This window comes from Bos taurus, chromosome 22 (genome assembly GCF_002263795.3).
Source record: "Bos taurus isolate L1 Dominette 01449 registration number 42190680 breed Hereford chromosome 22, ARS-UCD2.0, whole genome shotgun sequence".
Lineage (NCBI taxonomy): Eukaryota > Metazoa > Chordata > Mammalia > Artiodactyla > Bovidae > Bos > Bos taurus.
The window spans coordinates 45,512,911-45,531,277 of record NC_037349.1 but is presented as its reverse complement, the minus strand read 5'-3'; the positions used below and the strand labels follow the sequence as shown (position 1 = coordinate 45,531,277).

Genomic DNA, 18,367 nt, shown 5'->3' with positions numbered 1-18,367 from the left:
GGGTGGGCGGGTGAGTACCAGTGCAGGAATCCTGTGGGGTGGGAGGCGAATGTGCATGTGAGTCAGGCGAGGGCCCTGGGAATGCTCGGAGAATACACGGGGGCCTGGGTCAGGGAGACTATGTGAGGGGGTTCTCTTGGAGGCCAAACACTCAGGGCTGAGGGACAGGTGGTGCAGCCTGCGACCTATGCCAGCGTCTCCCAGGACACCTGCCTCTGACATATGCGGGACTCTCTGTGAGGAAGTCAACAACTGTCTTTTAAAAGTAGACCCCCAATTTCTGGGGTCTCACTGATGCTATTTCATTTGGAAACATACATGGTTTAAATAAACTCATCATTTGAGCATTAAAATCCACTCAGGGGAGAGAAGGAAGGAACTTAGATTCCTTCTGCCCATTAGGAATAAAATGTGAAATAACTCATTTCCCCAGGTGGATTTGTTGATTTGCTCTACAGAGAATACTTCTTGTACGCCTCCTGCATGCCTGGCACTTTCCTACAGGCAGGGTTACAGAGCTGGGCAAAAACGAGATCAAGTTCTTGCCTTTATGGTGCTTATATATCTTCCCTGCCTAAGAGATCTTCCTATTACATGGTAGTGAATACATTCTTTCTTCCATTCATGTAATGGTTTTCTATTTATACTAACTTGTATAAATACACATATTATATATGACAAAGTGAAAGCTCAGTGAGCAGGATGTTCCAGGAAAAAGCTATTCTTTGATGATAAATTAATTGTTTAGCAAACCGAGAATGTACGAATTAACATGCTCAACTCCTGCTATAACTCTAAACCTCCTCTTTTTGTTACCTTTGTTGAAAAAAGGAAAATCTTCTTCCTCAATAAATACAGTCCGGTAAACCCGGATGTCACGGTCTTCAAAGACTCAGGCATGATGGCCCGCGGGTGAGGGCACACGGCTCAGTGCAGTGGTCATGGACCATATGTGGCCGCCGAGCACTTGCAATACGGCTGCTCCAAATTAAGATGGGCTGCAAGTGCAAAATATAAACTGAATGTCACAGCCTCGGTATGAAAAAAGCAAAAGATTACAAAATATCTCATTAAGAACTTCTATACTGACTATGTTGAAATGATAATATTTTGGATAAATTGGATTAAAGAAAATATATTATTGAAATTAATTTCTCCTGCTTCTTTTTAACTTTAAAATAAATATATATAGCTCCTAGCAAATTTAAAATGGTATATATGGCTCACATTATTTTATGTTGGATAGTAATAGGTTAGAATAGGACTCTGGAGTCAGAGTCAAGGATTGACATCTGTCTTCTTTATTTAATAACTGTATGGATGGATAACAGCCTCACTAAAGCTTGGTTTCCCTCTGTGAAAAGGTTACTAAGGCACCTAGCTCACTGGCATTTTCTCATTAAATGAGAAGATATATTTGCAGAGTTTAGCACGATGCTTGGCATGTAGTTCCTTCTTAGTGGATGTCAGCTGCTCAGAGCAGTTGTTGTTGTTGTTCAGTCACTCAGTCGTGTCCGACTCTTTGCCACCCCATGGACTGCAGCACTCCAGGCCTGCCTGTCCCTCACCACCTCCTAGAGCCTGCTCTAACTCATGTCCATTGAGGCCGTGATGGCATCCAACCATCTTGTCCTCTGTCGTCCCCTTCTCCTCCTGCCTTCAATCTTTCCTAGCATCAGGGTCTTTTTTAATGAGTCAGTTCTTCATATCAGGTGGCCAAAGTATTGGAGTTTCAGCTTGAACATCAGTCCTTCCAATGAATATTGAAGATTGATTTCCTTTAGGATTGACTGGTTTGATCTCCTTGCAGTCCAAGAGACTCTCAAGAGTCTTCTCCAACATCACAGTTCAAAAGCATCAATTCTTTGGCGCTCAGCTTTCTTCACAGTCCAACTCTCACGTCCATACATGACCACTGGAAAAACCATAGCTTTGACTATACAGACATTTGTTGGCAAAGTAACATCTCTGCCTTTCAATATGCTCTCTAGGTTTGTCATAGCTTTTCTTCCAAGGAACAAGCATCTTTTAATTTCATGGCTGTAGTCACCATCTGCTCAGAGCAGTGCTCTATGGTTATTGCCTCTAGAAAGTCAGGGGATTGAACTAGATTAGTACTGACAAAAAATTACACTCTAGGAATTTGTATAAACTCCTGATGCTGAGTTGTTTGCTTTTAATTTCCCATTTTTCTAAATCTAGAGTACTTACAAAATGCGGTTATTGTGAATCAGGACAAGCCAGGTTCCAGTTAAGCACAAGCTCCCATGAGTTAGGATTTGCTCAGTTGGAGACTTGTACTCATTATAAGTCTTCATGGCCCTGGAGAATATATACGTGCAGTTATGGTCATACATACACACTGTTAATGCAGGTCATAGTCTCTGCGAGCTTACCATGTGCTGCACACTGGGGCAAACATTCTACCTCAAGGTTGTGCTTCCAACACAAAGCACAGGGAGGCTGAGAGATCTGCTTCAGGCCACCCAGCCAGGAAGTGGCAGAGACAGATAGAACTCAACCCACCTGTTTGACCCCAGAAGTCAATCTAAGTATTACTGATGCAGAAATAGTCCTGGTAATTCCTTATGGCCATAAAATCATGGTGCTTTCCTCAGAGCTCCACAGACTATTTAGCTAGAGGAGAAAGCTTGGATTACCACAGGAGTTCCAGATTGTTGTGTTGACAAAAGAGTCAGAGATTTCACAGTAAGGAAAGTTCTGCTAAGGTGTCCGTCCTCTAGTTATAAGGAAGCAGAGAACATCCGTCTGTAATAAAGGCCCCATTAAGTGCAGCCCTTCCCACCTGACTCAAAAATATTACCAGGCGACAATGGAAAAGTGGTAGAACTTTCTCTCTTGAGAGTTTTCCAGGACCTTACAAACATGACCCCGTTAAGCCACTGAATACCCGGATGAGATAGGTGGTTGGATGTTGTTATTCTTCTCACTTTCAAGATAGAAAACCTGAAGCTAAGAGAGATTAAGCAATTAGGCCAAGGTCAAATGAGCCAGAGACAGACCTGGACATGAAATGATTATCTTCTGAAAATCCAAACACATGCACAGAATGACTGGCTAGTTACCACTGTGTGTTAATATACAGTTTGATGCCCTCAGCACAAAAACGACTGGCTTTTAAAGATTTCTGCAGTTGTGTTTCCCCGAACTTGTATGGACTGTTTTAATACCAATGTCCAAACTAACATCAGATTTTCCCAAAATTTGGCTGAAGAAAAATACAGCTCCCTGCTCCAAAGGTAGTACCTGTTTTGCCTAGCCCAGTTACGTCTCATCGTACCTACAACTGCTGTTTTGCGAGGCTAAGGGGAGAATTGTCCTACAAAGCTATTCTGCTTGTGTTTTCTTTCCTTCAGAGATAAACTGTAGCATGTAAAGGGGTTTGAATGGGGGAGCATCTTGCAATTTGCTCTTCTGTTGAGACTGAGAAAAGAGGAGCATAAACTATCTCAGAGATTTACAAAATCTGGAATCCAACCTGCCCTTATTATCATTCTTCAGTCAGATACCCTCTATTCTTTTCAGCTGAATACCTCTAATAGTGGGTGACAGACCGTGACAGTATATGAACCAAAGTCAGAGGTTAGGGAAAGAGAACACTTCCAGGTGAGCCAGGAGGATTCCATGCTCTTGTGAACAACTGCAAGGATGCATATGCACAGAAAACTGGTCTCTGGAGAAAGTGCTGCTAACGGTCTCTCTTGTCCAGTTGTGCAAACAGCCTTGCCCCTCCAAATACCTGGAGCAAATTTTTATTTCTTACTGCCTCCTTGAATCTTAGGTAATTTAAAATCAACTACCCTGTTATCAGTTTTGACCACTGTCATCAGAAAGAAAACAGGGCCATTTCATTAGCTGGGTAGCAGCTGAGTATACGCCTAAAAATGGCCACATGCCATGCTCTGAGCTTGTTCTTTAAGAATTCACTGTGATCACCTTGGATTTGTTGAAATTCAGTTTCTTTGACTATAACCAAACAAAACTCTTGGAGAAATTTTTCTCCCATGACTTTTATAATTTCTGGGAGTCCAGGAGATTTGGAACTGGTCATCCTAAGAAATTTTAATTCTCTCCTATCACTGCTCAATCTGCTCAATTCCACCCACCACCCCCCCAACCCCGCCCCCCGCCCAGGCCCCCGGTCCTGTGCTGATGTGGACAGCTCCTTCTGGACACACAAACTTGATCTAAACAAACTTACTGTAGGAATGATAGCCTGCTGATACATAAAGATTGCACGGGAGGCGGGGTGGGTTGGGGGGCTTAAAGTTTATCCATTTTCTTCTTTCTTAAGAAATGAAACACTTTGGGGGAATCCAAAGGCAAGACATTTTCCCCTGAAAACCACTGTAACCTCTTTTCTCATACACTGAAAACATGATGCTCAAAAATCAAAGAATCTTCAACTAGAGTTTTGCATCTAACTCCAACATCTTGCAAAGGACTGTCTTGAGCGTTTTCCATTGGAGTTATGGTGTCTGCATATTTCTAAAAGTCCTTGAATTGTTGCTGTCTTGGGATATTTCCATGCAACCTATTAAGCTACCTTGTTTGAAAGATACTGAACAGCCTCGCATCATTTCCAAACAACCATGCTAAACAAAGAAAGGCAACTGCATTACTAACGGAACACGGAAGACCAAGGCCATGGGTTGTGGCTGGGGCAAAGGTACTGATTCCTAACCAACCCATGACTTATCTTAAAGCCTGAATTCTGCCAGATGTGTGCAGCATCTGGGAAGGAAAAAGAGAAAAGGCCCTGCCAGTGCAGAGGCTTCAGCGGTGTTCTGCCACACCTGTCTTAGCCCCTTTTCTGTTTTCTAACCAGGCACCCATTTCTTATCATACAGGTTGGGCAGCTCTTTCTTGCATTTTAAGACCCTGATGTTTTATTGTCCAAACCCCTTGATTTTGACTTGAGTTCATGTGTTTTCTGGAAACACAAGTGGTAATTACCCAGGTCTTTCTTTCCCTGCCACTGGCAACAGTCACCAGGGAAATTTACAGCCCCCAATATCCAGATCTGGTAACTGGTTATTAAACATGGTTGATGAAACCACTGACACGGCAAATGTGATCAGAACAAGGACTGGCTTAGCAGCAGTTCTTGTGAGACAATGGTTGGGAGTCCACAGGTGATCAGCAATTTTATTTCATTAAACATTTCTATTATTTAAAAATTACTACAACTAATAGTTATCCTTTCCATTTTTTTTTTTTTAATCTTTGAATGGCTGGCATTGTGTTACGTGCCCATTTGATCCTTGGTTAAAAAAAAAAAGAAAAAAAACCTTCTGGGAATGTACTATAATTTTAGGATTAGAAGACAGACACAGAGAGGCTGAGCAACCAGTCCAGGGTCACTTTCTGGGCTCTGATGGAGTCAGGATTATAGCCTGTCCAGAGTCTGAAAAGTCAAATACCTTCCGGGGGTCAGGGAGGGGTGAAGTTAGCCAGGTGTAGCTTTAGAGACAGAAACAAGGGCTGTGGAGAACCGGCAAGTACATCTAACATTTCTCCAAGTTCCCAGACGCCCAGCCTATCACTGTTGCCCTGGAGTGATGGGAGGAACCCTGAGACACAGTGCTGGTCAGACAAGAAATATCCAAAGTCTAAATTCATTCCACAGGCCCTAGTTTTCCAGCCTCTGCAATCTGAAACTGGATTCATACATAATGCCATTAAACCTGTATAGATAAATTTTTTCAATGAGATATACAGACAGAGGACTTCCCTGGTGACTTAGTGGTAAAGAATTCATCTGCCAATGCTGGAGACAAGAGTTTGATCCCTGGGTCAGGAAGATCCCCTGGAGAAGGAAATGGCAACCCGCTCCAGTATTCTTGCCTGGGAAATCCCATGGACCGAGGAGCCTGGCGGGCTACCATCTGTGGAGTCGCAAAGAGTTGGACACGACTGAGCGACAACAACATAGAGACAGAAGAGTACAGAAATTATGTCACTTGATGAATTTTCATAAACGGGACATAACCATGTAACCAACTTCCAGGTCAAGAATCAGAGTATGGCCAGCATCCCACGAACCTTCTCTTGTGCCCTTACTGCACAAACCCTCCAAAGGTTAAACATCATCCTGGTTTCTAACCCCACAGATGAAATTCGTGTGTTTCTGAGCCTTGTGTAAATGGAATCGCAGAGTGTATTCTCTTGTGTTCATCTGCTTTCACCTAATGCTGTGGGAGAGTCTTCTGTGTTATGGCAAATAGCAGTAATTCTTTCTCAACAGCTTTTATCCTAAAATCTATCGCTTGATATATTCGCCTGAATACTGTATAGATGAGCCACCAAGGAGGAAGACTACCTTCTGTGCAAACTGGTTCTCAGAACTGAAACAAGTCATCCAAGGACTTTGTTAGAATTGTGGACAGAGTTCTGTTGCTAAAATATTTTTTCTAAACATTTTCTCATTTACTGTCATATTTTATCTTCTCATATACTATATTAAGTAGTTAAGAGATACGTTACTTCTGCCGGTTAGATTCAGAAATGGAGAGTACATGCAGTTATACAATGGCAGGCTACCATTGAGCAGCCATAACAAAATGGTTATAAAATAAGAGATTTGACTTATGTCTTGATTTCCAGTCTAATGCTGTTTCTACCAGAACAGATATCCTGTCGCTCCCTTCTGGGTCAAGGCTGTAGTCAAGGGTAAAATAAACCAGCCTCGACGCTTTACTGTCACTACGTCACATGGCTGTGCCTTTGCTGTTTGCCTCCTCAGCATCGTTTTCCTTTCTTGTTTGGGCGTCCATCCCTTCCCCTTTCTCAGTCCACAAGATTGAGGTGGGCTCCACACCTAGCGGGGAAGAGTACATGACTCCTCCCTTAGGGAGAGGGATGTAGGGTCTAGGGTCTCACCTGAAACCTTGAGGCTGCTCAAGAATGGAATACCAGGAAGGGAGCAAAACCAAGAAAAGGACATTAAGAAGTCATTTGAGCCCCCGGAAGAAGCCACTCCTGAAACTTACTACGTGTGAACTGTTCACTGCATGAAGCCATGTATGTGTATGTGCCTGCATATATTTATTTTTGTTCAAGTTGTCTTGTGTTCTGTTTTTGTTCTTCAAAGACTTTTGAAGGAATTCTTTCAAAATTCCTTCAAATGAGGGGGATGGGTACTTGCAAAAGAATAAAACAATCCAACAGTTAAATTTATTCAAATAAGCACTCATGTTTCACTTCTCAAACAGCCATAACACCCTTATCCAGTGAGTTATGCAGACATGGAGGCTCTGTCTTGAATTTATGTGAAGTTTCTTTTCTGAGTCCTTTCTAAGCGAAGCCAGAGTGCTGGCACAGTCAGCATCTGTTTTTAACCTACAGAAATGCTGGCTTTGCCCTGCACCAGGGAAATGGTCTGTTCCACCCACAAGGCTCACTCCTGCCATCGATGCTGAAGTAACTCAACAGGGGAATGCAAAGCTAGAGGGGACAAAGGCATCTCTAATAGAAGAGAAAATTGACTGGTCCAAAAAACAGACCAAGTCAATGGACTGGCGATTTAGACAATTTTGATCCAAAAGACTTGAAGAGTAATTTTCTTCTCTAGCCAGTGTGTTCTCTACACTTCCAGCAGAAAGTTCTATCTGAGAGATTTGATCCTTTATCTCTGCACTGCAACAATCTATCATAAAGTGGAAGGAGTAACTACAGTGGAGCAGCCCTAGAAACACTACCTCAGGCAGGTGATCCATCAAGGTCAGCAGCAAACAGCAAAAAACCATGGTTGATACTATGTACCCTTGATATGTAATGAAAGTGCCATTTTATCTCTGTGGTCTTCTGCCCATAACCCATATACCTCGTTTAACCGTGAGAAGAAGATCACATACATCCCAGGAGAGGGGCAACCTACAATGTACTGACCCATACTCTTCAAAACTGTCAAGATCACCAAAAACAAAGAGTGTAACTCATGGGGATGTGACAACTAAATGCAGTGTAGACTCTGGAGGAGTTTCTGGAACAGAGAAGGGACCTTAGGTTAAAACTACAGAAGTCTACGTGGAGAATAGGCTTCCGTTAATACCAGTGTATTTGTGCCTGTTCCTTGGTGACAGTATACCACGTGGATGCAAGGTGACATGTAAGATAACGGAGGAAACTGTATCTGTGTGGGAAGGAAGTTTATATGGGAACTCGCTGGACTATCTGCTCACTTTGTCTGTAAATCTAAGAAGGTTCTAAAAATAAAGCCTATTAAAAATAAAGTTTATCTAAAAACTCATCTCTGCATTTTTGTTGCTGCAGGAGGGTTTCCTAAAATTCGGAGATCAAAGTGAGCCCTTGAAATGATGACAGGGCGGTCCACAGGCACAGTCTGAAACACCCTTCCGCCACAGTTACATATCCCTTCCCTGACCATCTTCAGCCCTTCCCATTCAGTAACAGAGAAACACTCTGTGTTCAGCCCATCTCTAACCTTTGCCAGTTTCCCTTTTCACCAAAGAAAAGGAAAGCTTCAGCCTCAGAACTTTGTCTTCGTTCTTTTTATTTACTTTTTTGCCCTTAGAGTTGGTGATGGCTATGTATGGAAAATAACCCTACTTTCTCATTTATGATGAAGGCTTTTTTTCCCTTAAAGTAAATTTATGTAAATAAAACAGTAAGCCTTTTTAATTGTATAAGGTACTTAACTCAAGCTACATATTGTCTTCTGACATCGTAAGAATCAGGCAAGCAGGAGGTCAATTACTGGAGTTGAGAACCAGTGGCCACCATACTTAGATCTACACCCTTTATCCTGGCGCTGAGGTCCTCGCCTGCCTGGGGACTCCTGTCCAGTAGCCCGTCACAGGACGCTCTCCCTTGCACACCCAAGGAGGTCAGGAGCCGACGCCCGGACACTGAGGTCTCAGGACACACAGGAGAGGCCCAGGACTAGCAGGTTAAAATCCGACGTGCTAAGCTCATCCCCACTCTCTTCTCACATGTGGCTCGACTTCCCTGGGGCCCCACTGCCATTCTCTTCACGAGGACCAGGGGTGGCACCGATGAAGCAACCAATTCCCTCCGGCCTCTGGGAGCTGGAGACCAACCTTGCGACACGGAAGCCCTGCTGGGTGGATACCGGGAGGATCTGAACCCCGGTCCCATACACCCCTCACTCACCTGACCCGGGGCCCGGAGCAGAGAGCTTCCTGAGCACTGCACGCAAAGCCTGTCTCCACGACCCACGGACCATCCAGGAGACGCCGGGCGAGGTGTGGAAGGTCTCTGGGCCTCCTTCTCCTCGTCTGTATGGTGAGGAGAGTAATAGCACTGGAATATATGAGGATAATACCTACCTCAAGGGATTACTGTCAGGATAAATGAATTCATGGACGCACAGCATTTAGCACAGCACTGGTACCAAGTGAGTGCTCTATAAATATGCACTGTTTCTGGTCATCTCTGTGGGCCTCCATTCCCCTCACTGTGAAACATGGGTCGTGACAGCACCAATCTCATGGAACTTTTGTCAGGAATAAAGGAGTGGGTGCACATGAGTCCTTGGTGACATGGCCTGGCTCCTAGCAAATACACAATCATGTTCAATTATTTTTATCTGTTTACTTATTAGTGTGATTATTATTATGAGTTAGCAACCCCAAGACTTAGAAAGTCTCTCCAATCTTTTTGAAACAGCAGTTCACAGATACAGGGCAGTCAAGGTGGATTTTTAAGATTTTAAAAAAACCAAAAAACCTTTTGCTTATCTACATGCAAAAGGATGGAACTGAAAGATAGATGGAACTGAAGGGTAGGTGGACCTGCAAAGTCTGAGTTGGTACTTTTCTTCCAAACAGACAAGTTTGTGTGTAAAGGAGTAGAGATTACGTCTGATGGCCAGCTGGCCTCATATAATCAGACCTGAAAGCCAGCCGGCTGCTTCAGAGAGCTCTACGAGGTAAGAAATTCTTGTCTAACAAAAGTTCTTTTTCCATAAAAAGGCAACATAAAGAAAAGGACACATGACTTTGCAGGTTACCCCCAAATGTCCCTGACTGTGAGAAAATTGCATACCTGGCAGCTCTGAATCCATGAAATACAGAAAAAAATATTCTATTTTGTCTGTGTCTTCTGGGCCGACAGGGAGGAGGCTCTGTCTCATCCTCTCCTCTGCAGAGGGTCTTCAGGGACACAGACTCCTGTCCCAGAAGCTCCAGGGACAGTTGGGGATTGCAGTGAACTTACCACGTATGCCTGGATCAGCTACTTCTGACTGGACCTCAGTTTCTCCATCTGTAAAATGAAGGTATTTGGTCACATGACATAGACTGTCTAGCACTGATAATCAATTACCATTTAATTGCAACAATGGCAAGAGTCAATCATTTGTTTCCTGGAACTCAAATTTAAAAAGAAACCAGGAGCTGGTCCTCCACTGCAATCCACAGGTGAGCTACAAAGGCTGTGGAGCCCTTGTATGGACAGTTCTATTTTTCTGGATGATTCTGTTTGTGTGCCCAAGTGATGGCAGGGCTACCGTTTTCACCTGCTCAGCTTTCTTGTCTCTCTTCTAGACTAGAGCTCTATTTTTTTCCTTTGAAAACTACATCTCCCACATCCAGTGAGGCTGGATGTATGATCCCAAGAGGACTAATAAGAGTCCCTCTAGAGGCCTGTTGTGGCTGCTGGGAGAGAGGGCTGTCTCTTCTCAAAAACCCAAGAACACTCAAAGCTATCGGAATCACCTTCACCACCAAGTAGAGAGAACCTGGCAGGACTGAGGTCAACTTCATGGAAAGTGCGGAAGAAACAAGGCAGGAAAGAGGGAAGAAAGGGAAGCAAGAAAAGGTAGGAAGGAGGAAGAGAGGGAGGGATAAAAAGATGGAGGAAAAGGGAGGAACTGAGAGAGAAAGACCAAAAGGGAAGGGAAGGAGAAAGGGAGATGCCACCAATACTTTAAGTTCTTAACACACTATAAGCCCGGAGCTCCAGCTATACACAGAGGGAAATTTACATCTTGGCTCTTCTGGTAAAGTGAGTCCATAGCCTTCCTTTTTCTTTCTCTTGTCTTCGCAGCCATAGATTCTTCAGGTGGGGATCCATGACCCAAACAAGACTAGAAACCATCACAGTTGGAGCATTTATTCGAGATGGAATGAACCCGCTTCAGAAAGAAACAAAGTTTATTTGATGAATATAAATAAGGCGATCAGCACAAAGTACTTCTCATACACATGATAACAAATTTATGAACTGTACATACCTTGTACATTGTACTTCTACTAGACACGAGGTTACAATGACTGGCTACTACATGCCCACTGGTAGTTTCTGAGGGTTCCTTAGTTTTATTTATTTATTTTTTTCATATCGAAGTCCATAATCACATGGTCAATATCACAACCCACATGCCACTCACTTGGAGAAATATTACAAGAAGCACTATCAAACGAGGGTCTCTGGGAATTAAATACACTGACCCCTGGCAGCATTCAAACGCCACTCAACACAAAAACATCTCAGATAGAGCTTATGTCAACACATTTGAGGTCTCGTCATGAACACTGTTTAAAAAGTAAATGGAAACCCACTTTTAAATGAAAGTTGACACGCTGTTAACGTGCATACTGGATACACCAAAATCATTAAGTACAAAATCGAGACTGTACATTGAAATCAAAAGGGGTATAAAGTATAAGCTTGCTTTTGTACAAAGCAAGAAGACCAACTTTTCCTAAATGTCAGCCTCAACTTTCTCAACTTGATTATGATCAAGGGGGAAACCTGCTAAAGTCTGTGCAAAGGAAGTGTCTTCCCAACAGCACAGTTGTTTGCTGTAAACACAAACGATTTTTAATATGTGAAAAGGGAATTTTTTGGTAGTCCCTCAACATCAGAGAATATTACATGATACATAATGGAAAGATGCTATATTAGACATAATTTAATTTTTAAGGGACTAAATGATAATTGTCCCATAAAAGGAACATCAGTAATACTTTAGGCAAACAAAAGTGGGGCAAAAATGAGCCCTCAAAACAACAGCTGGGACAGAATTGGCACACACTGGGAAATTGCTAACTATTCATGGTCGGCTGCTTTCTCTGCTTCTAGGACACTCACTGCCTAGTGGCTTTCCTACTTCAAGTATTCAGTGGCAGAGTTCAGATCAGGATCTGGCTGCAGGAGGCAGTGAGGCCGCCTGTTTAAGGATGCTCAAACTGTTCACAGCCACGAGTTGGAGAAGCCCTGGGTTTTCAGGGAGACATTTTGTCAAAATGTGCAAAATAACTCTTGCAAAGAACTCTGCTCGTTTCTCCAGTCAAGACCTAGATTGCCTTGATAGTTAAAGGACAAACTTACTAAACATGAATGTATTTGGATTGCTTGTGCAACATGAAAGCTTTACACAATTTGCAATACTTAGGACAAGAACAAAGCCAGAAGCGAGAAACCTGCTTGAATATACTACTCTTAATGCACCAAAGATGAACAGCGCAACCCAGACACAGTTTCGTCTTCTCAGATAGATAAATAAGGTGTCTGACTTTTAAATATCTCTATGGCTCACGAGAGAGGTCCAGAGTTAATTGCACCAACATTCTAAGAAGTAATAATAACAACTAAATTCAATGCAAGACTTCAGGAACATCTGCTTAGAATCCTTTCCAAAGCAGCAAAAAAAGACGACTATATTTATTAAGGCCACTCATGCTTAAATTCACTGTTTGTCCTTTAGAAATGCAGATTTTCATCCCCCACTTGCATACACGTGGAAGGGTTTCTTTCATTGACAAGGAAATGGATCAATACAAGAGTTGCACATGTTTTCCAGACTTGGTCACAAGTTTTATGAAGTTACAACAACTTTATTTCTTTTTTTTTAATCTCAGAGGAAGCAGGAGGAGTTTAATTATCCTCAGGACCATGTCACTGTATGTAAAAGACCTGAAAATGTGGTCTCTCTCCCTGGCATGTGCTTTAAATAATTACTCTGTACCACAAACATGTTGTGTAAAGCTATATACAGATACACAGCTTTTGTGATTATTCCTCATTCATCAATGTTTTCATGTTTGATGCTGAAAATGTTTTGGAATCCATGTTGGAAACTTTTTTTCAAAAAGAAAAATGAGAAATGACCTTTCATTTACAGAAGATCTAAGTGTATACTCGCTGTTTGGACAGCGTTTGGATTTTGAGCATGAATGAGTCCCAGCTTCTTCGTGGAGACCCGCATGTACGGGAATGGCGAGATTCTGAGGCTCGGCTGTGGCCCCACTGTGGGGAACGTGTGCCACACGTGGGATAGAAATATGCAGGTGCCTCAGGCTCCAGCCACTCCCTAGCACAAACACAGGGTCAAGAGAACTATGAATGATCGATTCAGATGTGCCATGCATTGTCAGAGACACACACCATGTTCTCATAAGGCGATTTCTTGGCAAGTATTAGTGGTTTAAAGAATTGATTTCATTTCCAACCTGGCCCAGAGGTAACGACTGGTTCCACCATCGAAATGTGGTTCTTCAAACCGCAGATTAAAGAAATAGAGGAGGGTAAAGGCTCACCAGTTTTGGTGCTTTGGTTTCTCTGTCAAACACTCCATGCATCTCGGTATACAAACACTACCAGCACCACTCACTCACTCACAGAATTCACACTTTTTGATAATCTAATGCATTAGAGATGACCACTTAGACTGAACCAGCAGAGAGACGGGAGATGAAGCTAGTTGTCCAACAGAAGCTGAATCCACAGTTACGATCCCATGGAGTTCAGATTCATCCAGTGAAGTTTAAGTAACAGAAGTAAAATGCTATCAAATAATGACATTCAGAAGAGATGAACACATTTTAAATGCCCGAATCCCGACCGAAAAATGGAGGACCTGCCATTGTCTCCTCCTCCACGTTCTCCTCTCCAGCATGTCTGAATCCATGGGAAAGGACATGAGATGATGAAGGAAACACTGAGTCGAACAGAACCGTGCTCAGTAATGAAAGTGAAAGCTCCTCTTCAGTCTCCGTGCGCGTTCCCGGTGGTGGTGAACACTGATGTGAGCTGCACTGCAATAGATTATCAGAATATTGCTGCAGAGCTGCGCTTGCCCTTTAGTCAGCCCTTCTGATAGCTGCAACAAGAAAGCACAGAGGTTAGCAGGGAGAGGAACTGGCAGGAGACTGGAGGTACCACGGGGGAACACTCCCGACCCTGTGCCCACCCACCACCCCTCTCTTTGACCAGGGCTAATGGGGATCAGGGAGGGTGCTGATGCAGAGGAAGAACAGAGTGAGGAGGTGAATAGGAAGTTAAAGTATGTCCTGCAAACACATCTGAAGAAGATGCCTTTTTAAAAATAGTTCACCTAGAGATAGAGATGTCTCTTGATAAGCAAGAAGAAAGGGAACAGAAATAAGCCCAAATGTTACAGAGATTATTTCTATGTGACCAGCTCGTGTGTCAACATTTTTTCCTCTCCATGGTTTTCTACCATGAATATGGTTTTTAAATTATTTTTAAACTTGACTTTTTAGATGTTAGAGAATTAAAGATGGCCGAGACACCAGAAAACTCAGCATTCACTTACAGACCTTCTAAGAGAAACAATTTAAAAGAACAAAGAAAATTTCATTCCAAGGTATATACCTGGAAGAATGAAAAACAGGGACTTACACAGACTGCTTGCACACAAATGCTCATAGATGCCTTACTGACAACCCCACTCCAGTACTCTTGCCTGGAAACTCCCATGGACGGAGGAGCCTGGTGGGCTACAGTCCATGGGGTCACGAAGAGTTGGACACGACCAAGCGACTTCACTTTCACTTTTCACTTTCATGCATTGGAGAAGGAAATGGCAACTCACTCCAGTGTTCTTGCCTGGAGAATCCCAGGGACGGCGGAGCCTAGTGGGCTGCCGTCTATGGGGTCGCACAGAGTCGGACACGACTGAAGCGACTTAGCAGCAGCAGCAGCAGTATATATGCACCACAGAATGTTACTCAGCCCTCAAAACAAATGAAGTTCTGATTCATGCTACCACATGGATGGGCCCTGAAGACATCATGATAAGTGAAATAAACCAGTCACTAAAGGACAAATATTGTACGATTCCACTCACATGGAACATCTAGAATAGACAAATGCAAAGATGCACAAAATAAATAAGAGATTACAGGGGCTGAGGGGAGAGGGGAGTGGAGAGTTATCTTTGAATGGGCACAGAACTTTGGTTTGTGGTAATAAATTCTGGAAATGGATAGTGAGTGGTGTTGGTTGAATTATGCCATGGATGTGTTAAATGCCACTGAACTGTACACTGAAACTGGTTACAGTGGTAATTTTTAGTATGTATCTTACCACAATAAAAGCATAACTTAAAAAAGAATATTGGTATCTCCTTAACCAGAGCAGAGTGAAATGAAGTTGGCTATCATCCCCACCATCCTGTGGCTTGTGTGTATATGTTTAGCTCTAAACATAAGTGCAACAGTCAGCCATGTGCATATTTCAGGCCCTGGGGAAGAGGTATCCGGAAGCACCTCCAATTTTCTCACAGTCCCCATTAAGGGGTGTGGCATACAACTGTTGCCTGTGAAGAAACAGTAGAACGGGTAAGAAGAGAGGACCATCCCACATCGAACCCTCGATGATGACTCTCTTCCCTACTGATGCTGGATGTTGCGCGCCTGCATGGTTATCATTCACATATTGCCTTGGAATACTCTGGGAGTTTCCGGGCACGTGGCAATAGTGCAGCTATCTGGGGAATAAGACGGGGAGGGGAAAGATCAAACACAGACACAGACACACACACCCGACTCGCACACGTGTGAGCCAGTTTGTATATACAGACTGAGCTGTCTGATTTGGTGGCTGATACACAGCATTTCTCAAGTCACACTGACTAATGAGCCAACCAAAGATCCCAGCGTCTGCACAGGTAGGCAGTTATTTTGAACCCTCGTTAAGCAGTGCAAATGAAATATGTGGCTTGGATGAACTCGGCTAATTCATACTCTGAGGAGTTTGGTGTAACCCTTCTGGTTAAGAAACTTGAATTGGGGCAAAAAATGACTTTTGCAGAGCCAGAGAGCTAGGGAGTTCCTAGAGCAGATCATATTACTCATTCTGGCACATAAAATCTCAGCGAACTTCGTATGAAAATTCTAAGTCAGAGCACGCTTTCTGCTTCATGAGCTGTGCATAGCTCTAATTCTTTTGTGCATTAAGCATTTCTTAATCGTCCTTTTAAGAGGCTGACCAATATATTAAAAGGCCACATGATTAAAAGGTAAAGAGAAACCCAAAGTAGTACTAAAATGCACCAGTCATATTTTACAGATCGGGGAAATGAGTGAAAAACAATTATGGCGAATGTCCCATGTCCTTGATGTTTTTCCAAGATAAAGTAGCAAAGAACAGTCATTTATTCAGTCGAGACAAAGATTTCCAGCTGGGTAACAGGTCACAAGGCACAATACAGTGCCTCGCGACTCCAACACACTGCTTCAGGGTAAGGTTTATGCTGCGGGAAAGAGAACTCTCAAAGTGTTGCTGCTCCTTCCATCAGACAATCCATTTGCCAGTAGGCCTAAATGGATTTGAGGGAAAAAAGAAATCTCAGATGGCACTGCCAGGAGTTGCAAAGGCAAATGAACCTTCACTGAGGAGCAAAGAAGCATATACTTTTTAAAATTTTTTAAAAAGGAATCCTGGCTTCTACCAAGGAGGCAATGTGGGCAGCCACCCACAGTGAGATCATCTCTGGCCTGACCTCCCTGCCTGGAGAGTCGCAGCGGCCCCAACCGCCACCCCCTCCCCTCCCGCACACACCCAGGGTCCTTCAGCACCCACTCTGCATTCTCACCAGCACAGGCAACAGTGCTATTTCAACAACATCTGCTCCATCTTGCACTCCCAGTTACAGCCTTCATTTACAACCCCATTGCTGTCAGGGTGGAGGATGGACTCCTGGCTTGCTGGCCTCTCTCTCCAGCTCCACACTTCAAGCTCCCCCTAAGCTGAACTGGCTTCTGCAGTCCTAAAGCTTTCTTTCCTCCTCATTGCACAGACTTGTCTTTCTGACATGCATTCACATGAACCCTTGACCTGACTGATTCCTACTTATTCTTCAGTCTCAGTTTAGATTTCACTTCTTCCCTGGAGATCTTCCCTGACCCTCCTGAGGGTGGGATGGTGCACAGTAAGCCTCACACACACCTCACTGCCCCTCTTCTGTGACGTCCCTAGACTTTCACTGTCCAATATGGCAGCCACTGAACACATGTGTCTACTCAGCACTTGAAGCGGGGCTAGGCCAACTTGAGATGTACCGTAAGTGTAAAGTGTGCTCCGGTGATACTTTGGATATATTGGATAAAATTAAATATATTTTTAGAGTTAATTTCATCTGTATCTTATTACTCTTTTCAATGTGGCTACTAGAAAACTCAAAACTACAGATATGGCTTGCGATGTATTTCTACTGAACAACACTGGTCGAGGCTGCAAGCTCTATGAGAGCAGGGTCAGGCCAGTCTTGTTCACGTAGCATCCTCTGTGCCATGTGCATTCAATGAACAAGTTGATTCACTCACTCTTCCCATAGGCATTAGAGGGCACCTGGAACAGGTAGAATCCTAAAGTTCCCCCAAACCCCAAAGATTTCCTGCTGCAATCCCTGGCACTGGGACTATGAATATCTCACACCATGATTACAACTTTATAGATATAATTAAGGTTACTAATCACTTGACTTGAGAAAATGAGTGGGCCTAATTTAATTGTGGGAGCCCTTTAATAGCAGAGACTTTCCTCTTGCTGGTAGAAGACACTCAGGGAAATTTGGAACATAAAAGGGAACTGCTGTGCTGAGATGGAGGGGGCCACAGGGCCAGGACCTGGTAGTGTCCTGCTAGATCCAAGAGAAGCCAGCAGCTAACAGCAAACAAGGAAATAGGAACCTCAGTCCTACAACCACAAGGAACTAATTTCTGCCACAACCTAAATGAGCTCAGATGTGGGTTCTTCCCCAGACCCTCCAGGTTAAATCTAGCCAAAGTCTTGACTTTGGCCTTATAAGTCTAAGAATAGAATTCAGTGGAGCATGAATGGCTGTCTGCCTTATAGAACTTTGAGATAATAAATGGGTATTGTTTTAAGCCACTAAGTTTGTGGTGATTTGTTATGCAGCATAGAAAACTAATATACCTCCTTTCTGTGCCAGACGGTGTGCTTGCTGCCAAGGATACAATAGTAAAAATAACAGACAACATCTGTGCCCTCACAGAGCCAGTATTTTCAAGAGTAAGAGAAAAAACAAATAGATATATAAATAAGAGAATGATCAAATAATAAAGTAGAAATTATCCATTTCTTATTTATT

At 43.2% G+C, this 18,367-nt stretch overlaps 1 protein-coding gene across 7 annotated transcripts in view; it reads right to left on the bottom strand.

The window, feature by feature from the left end:
- Positions 1-11,141: 11,141 nt before the first annotated feature.
- Positions 11,142-18,367, bottom strand: part of ERC2 (ELKS/RAB6-interacting/CAST family member 2) — a 980,761-nt gene continuing 973,535 nt past the window's right edge. For 6 of the 7 annotated variants that reach the window (XM_024982903.2, XM_024982905.2, XM_059879783.1 and 3 more), the window contains one exon: positions 11,142-14,110. In XM_024982903.2, coding sequence (XP_024838671.1) covers positions 13,970-14,110 — 141 coding nt within the window. In that variant the 3' untranslated portion in view covers positions 11,142-13,969. The remainder of the gene's footprint in view (positions 14,111-18,367) is intronic. The other variant, XM_059879784.1, reaches the window with a different exon arrangement.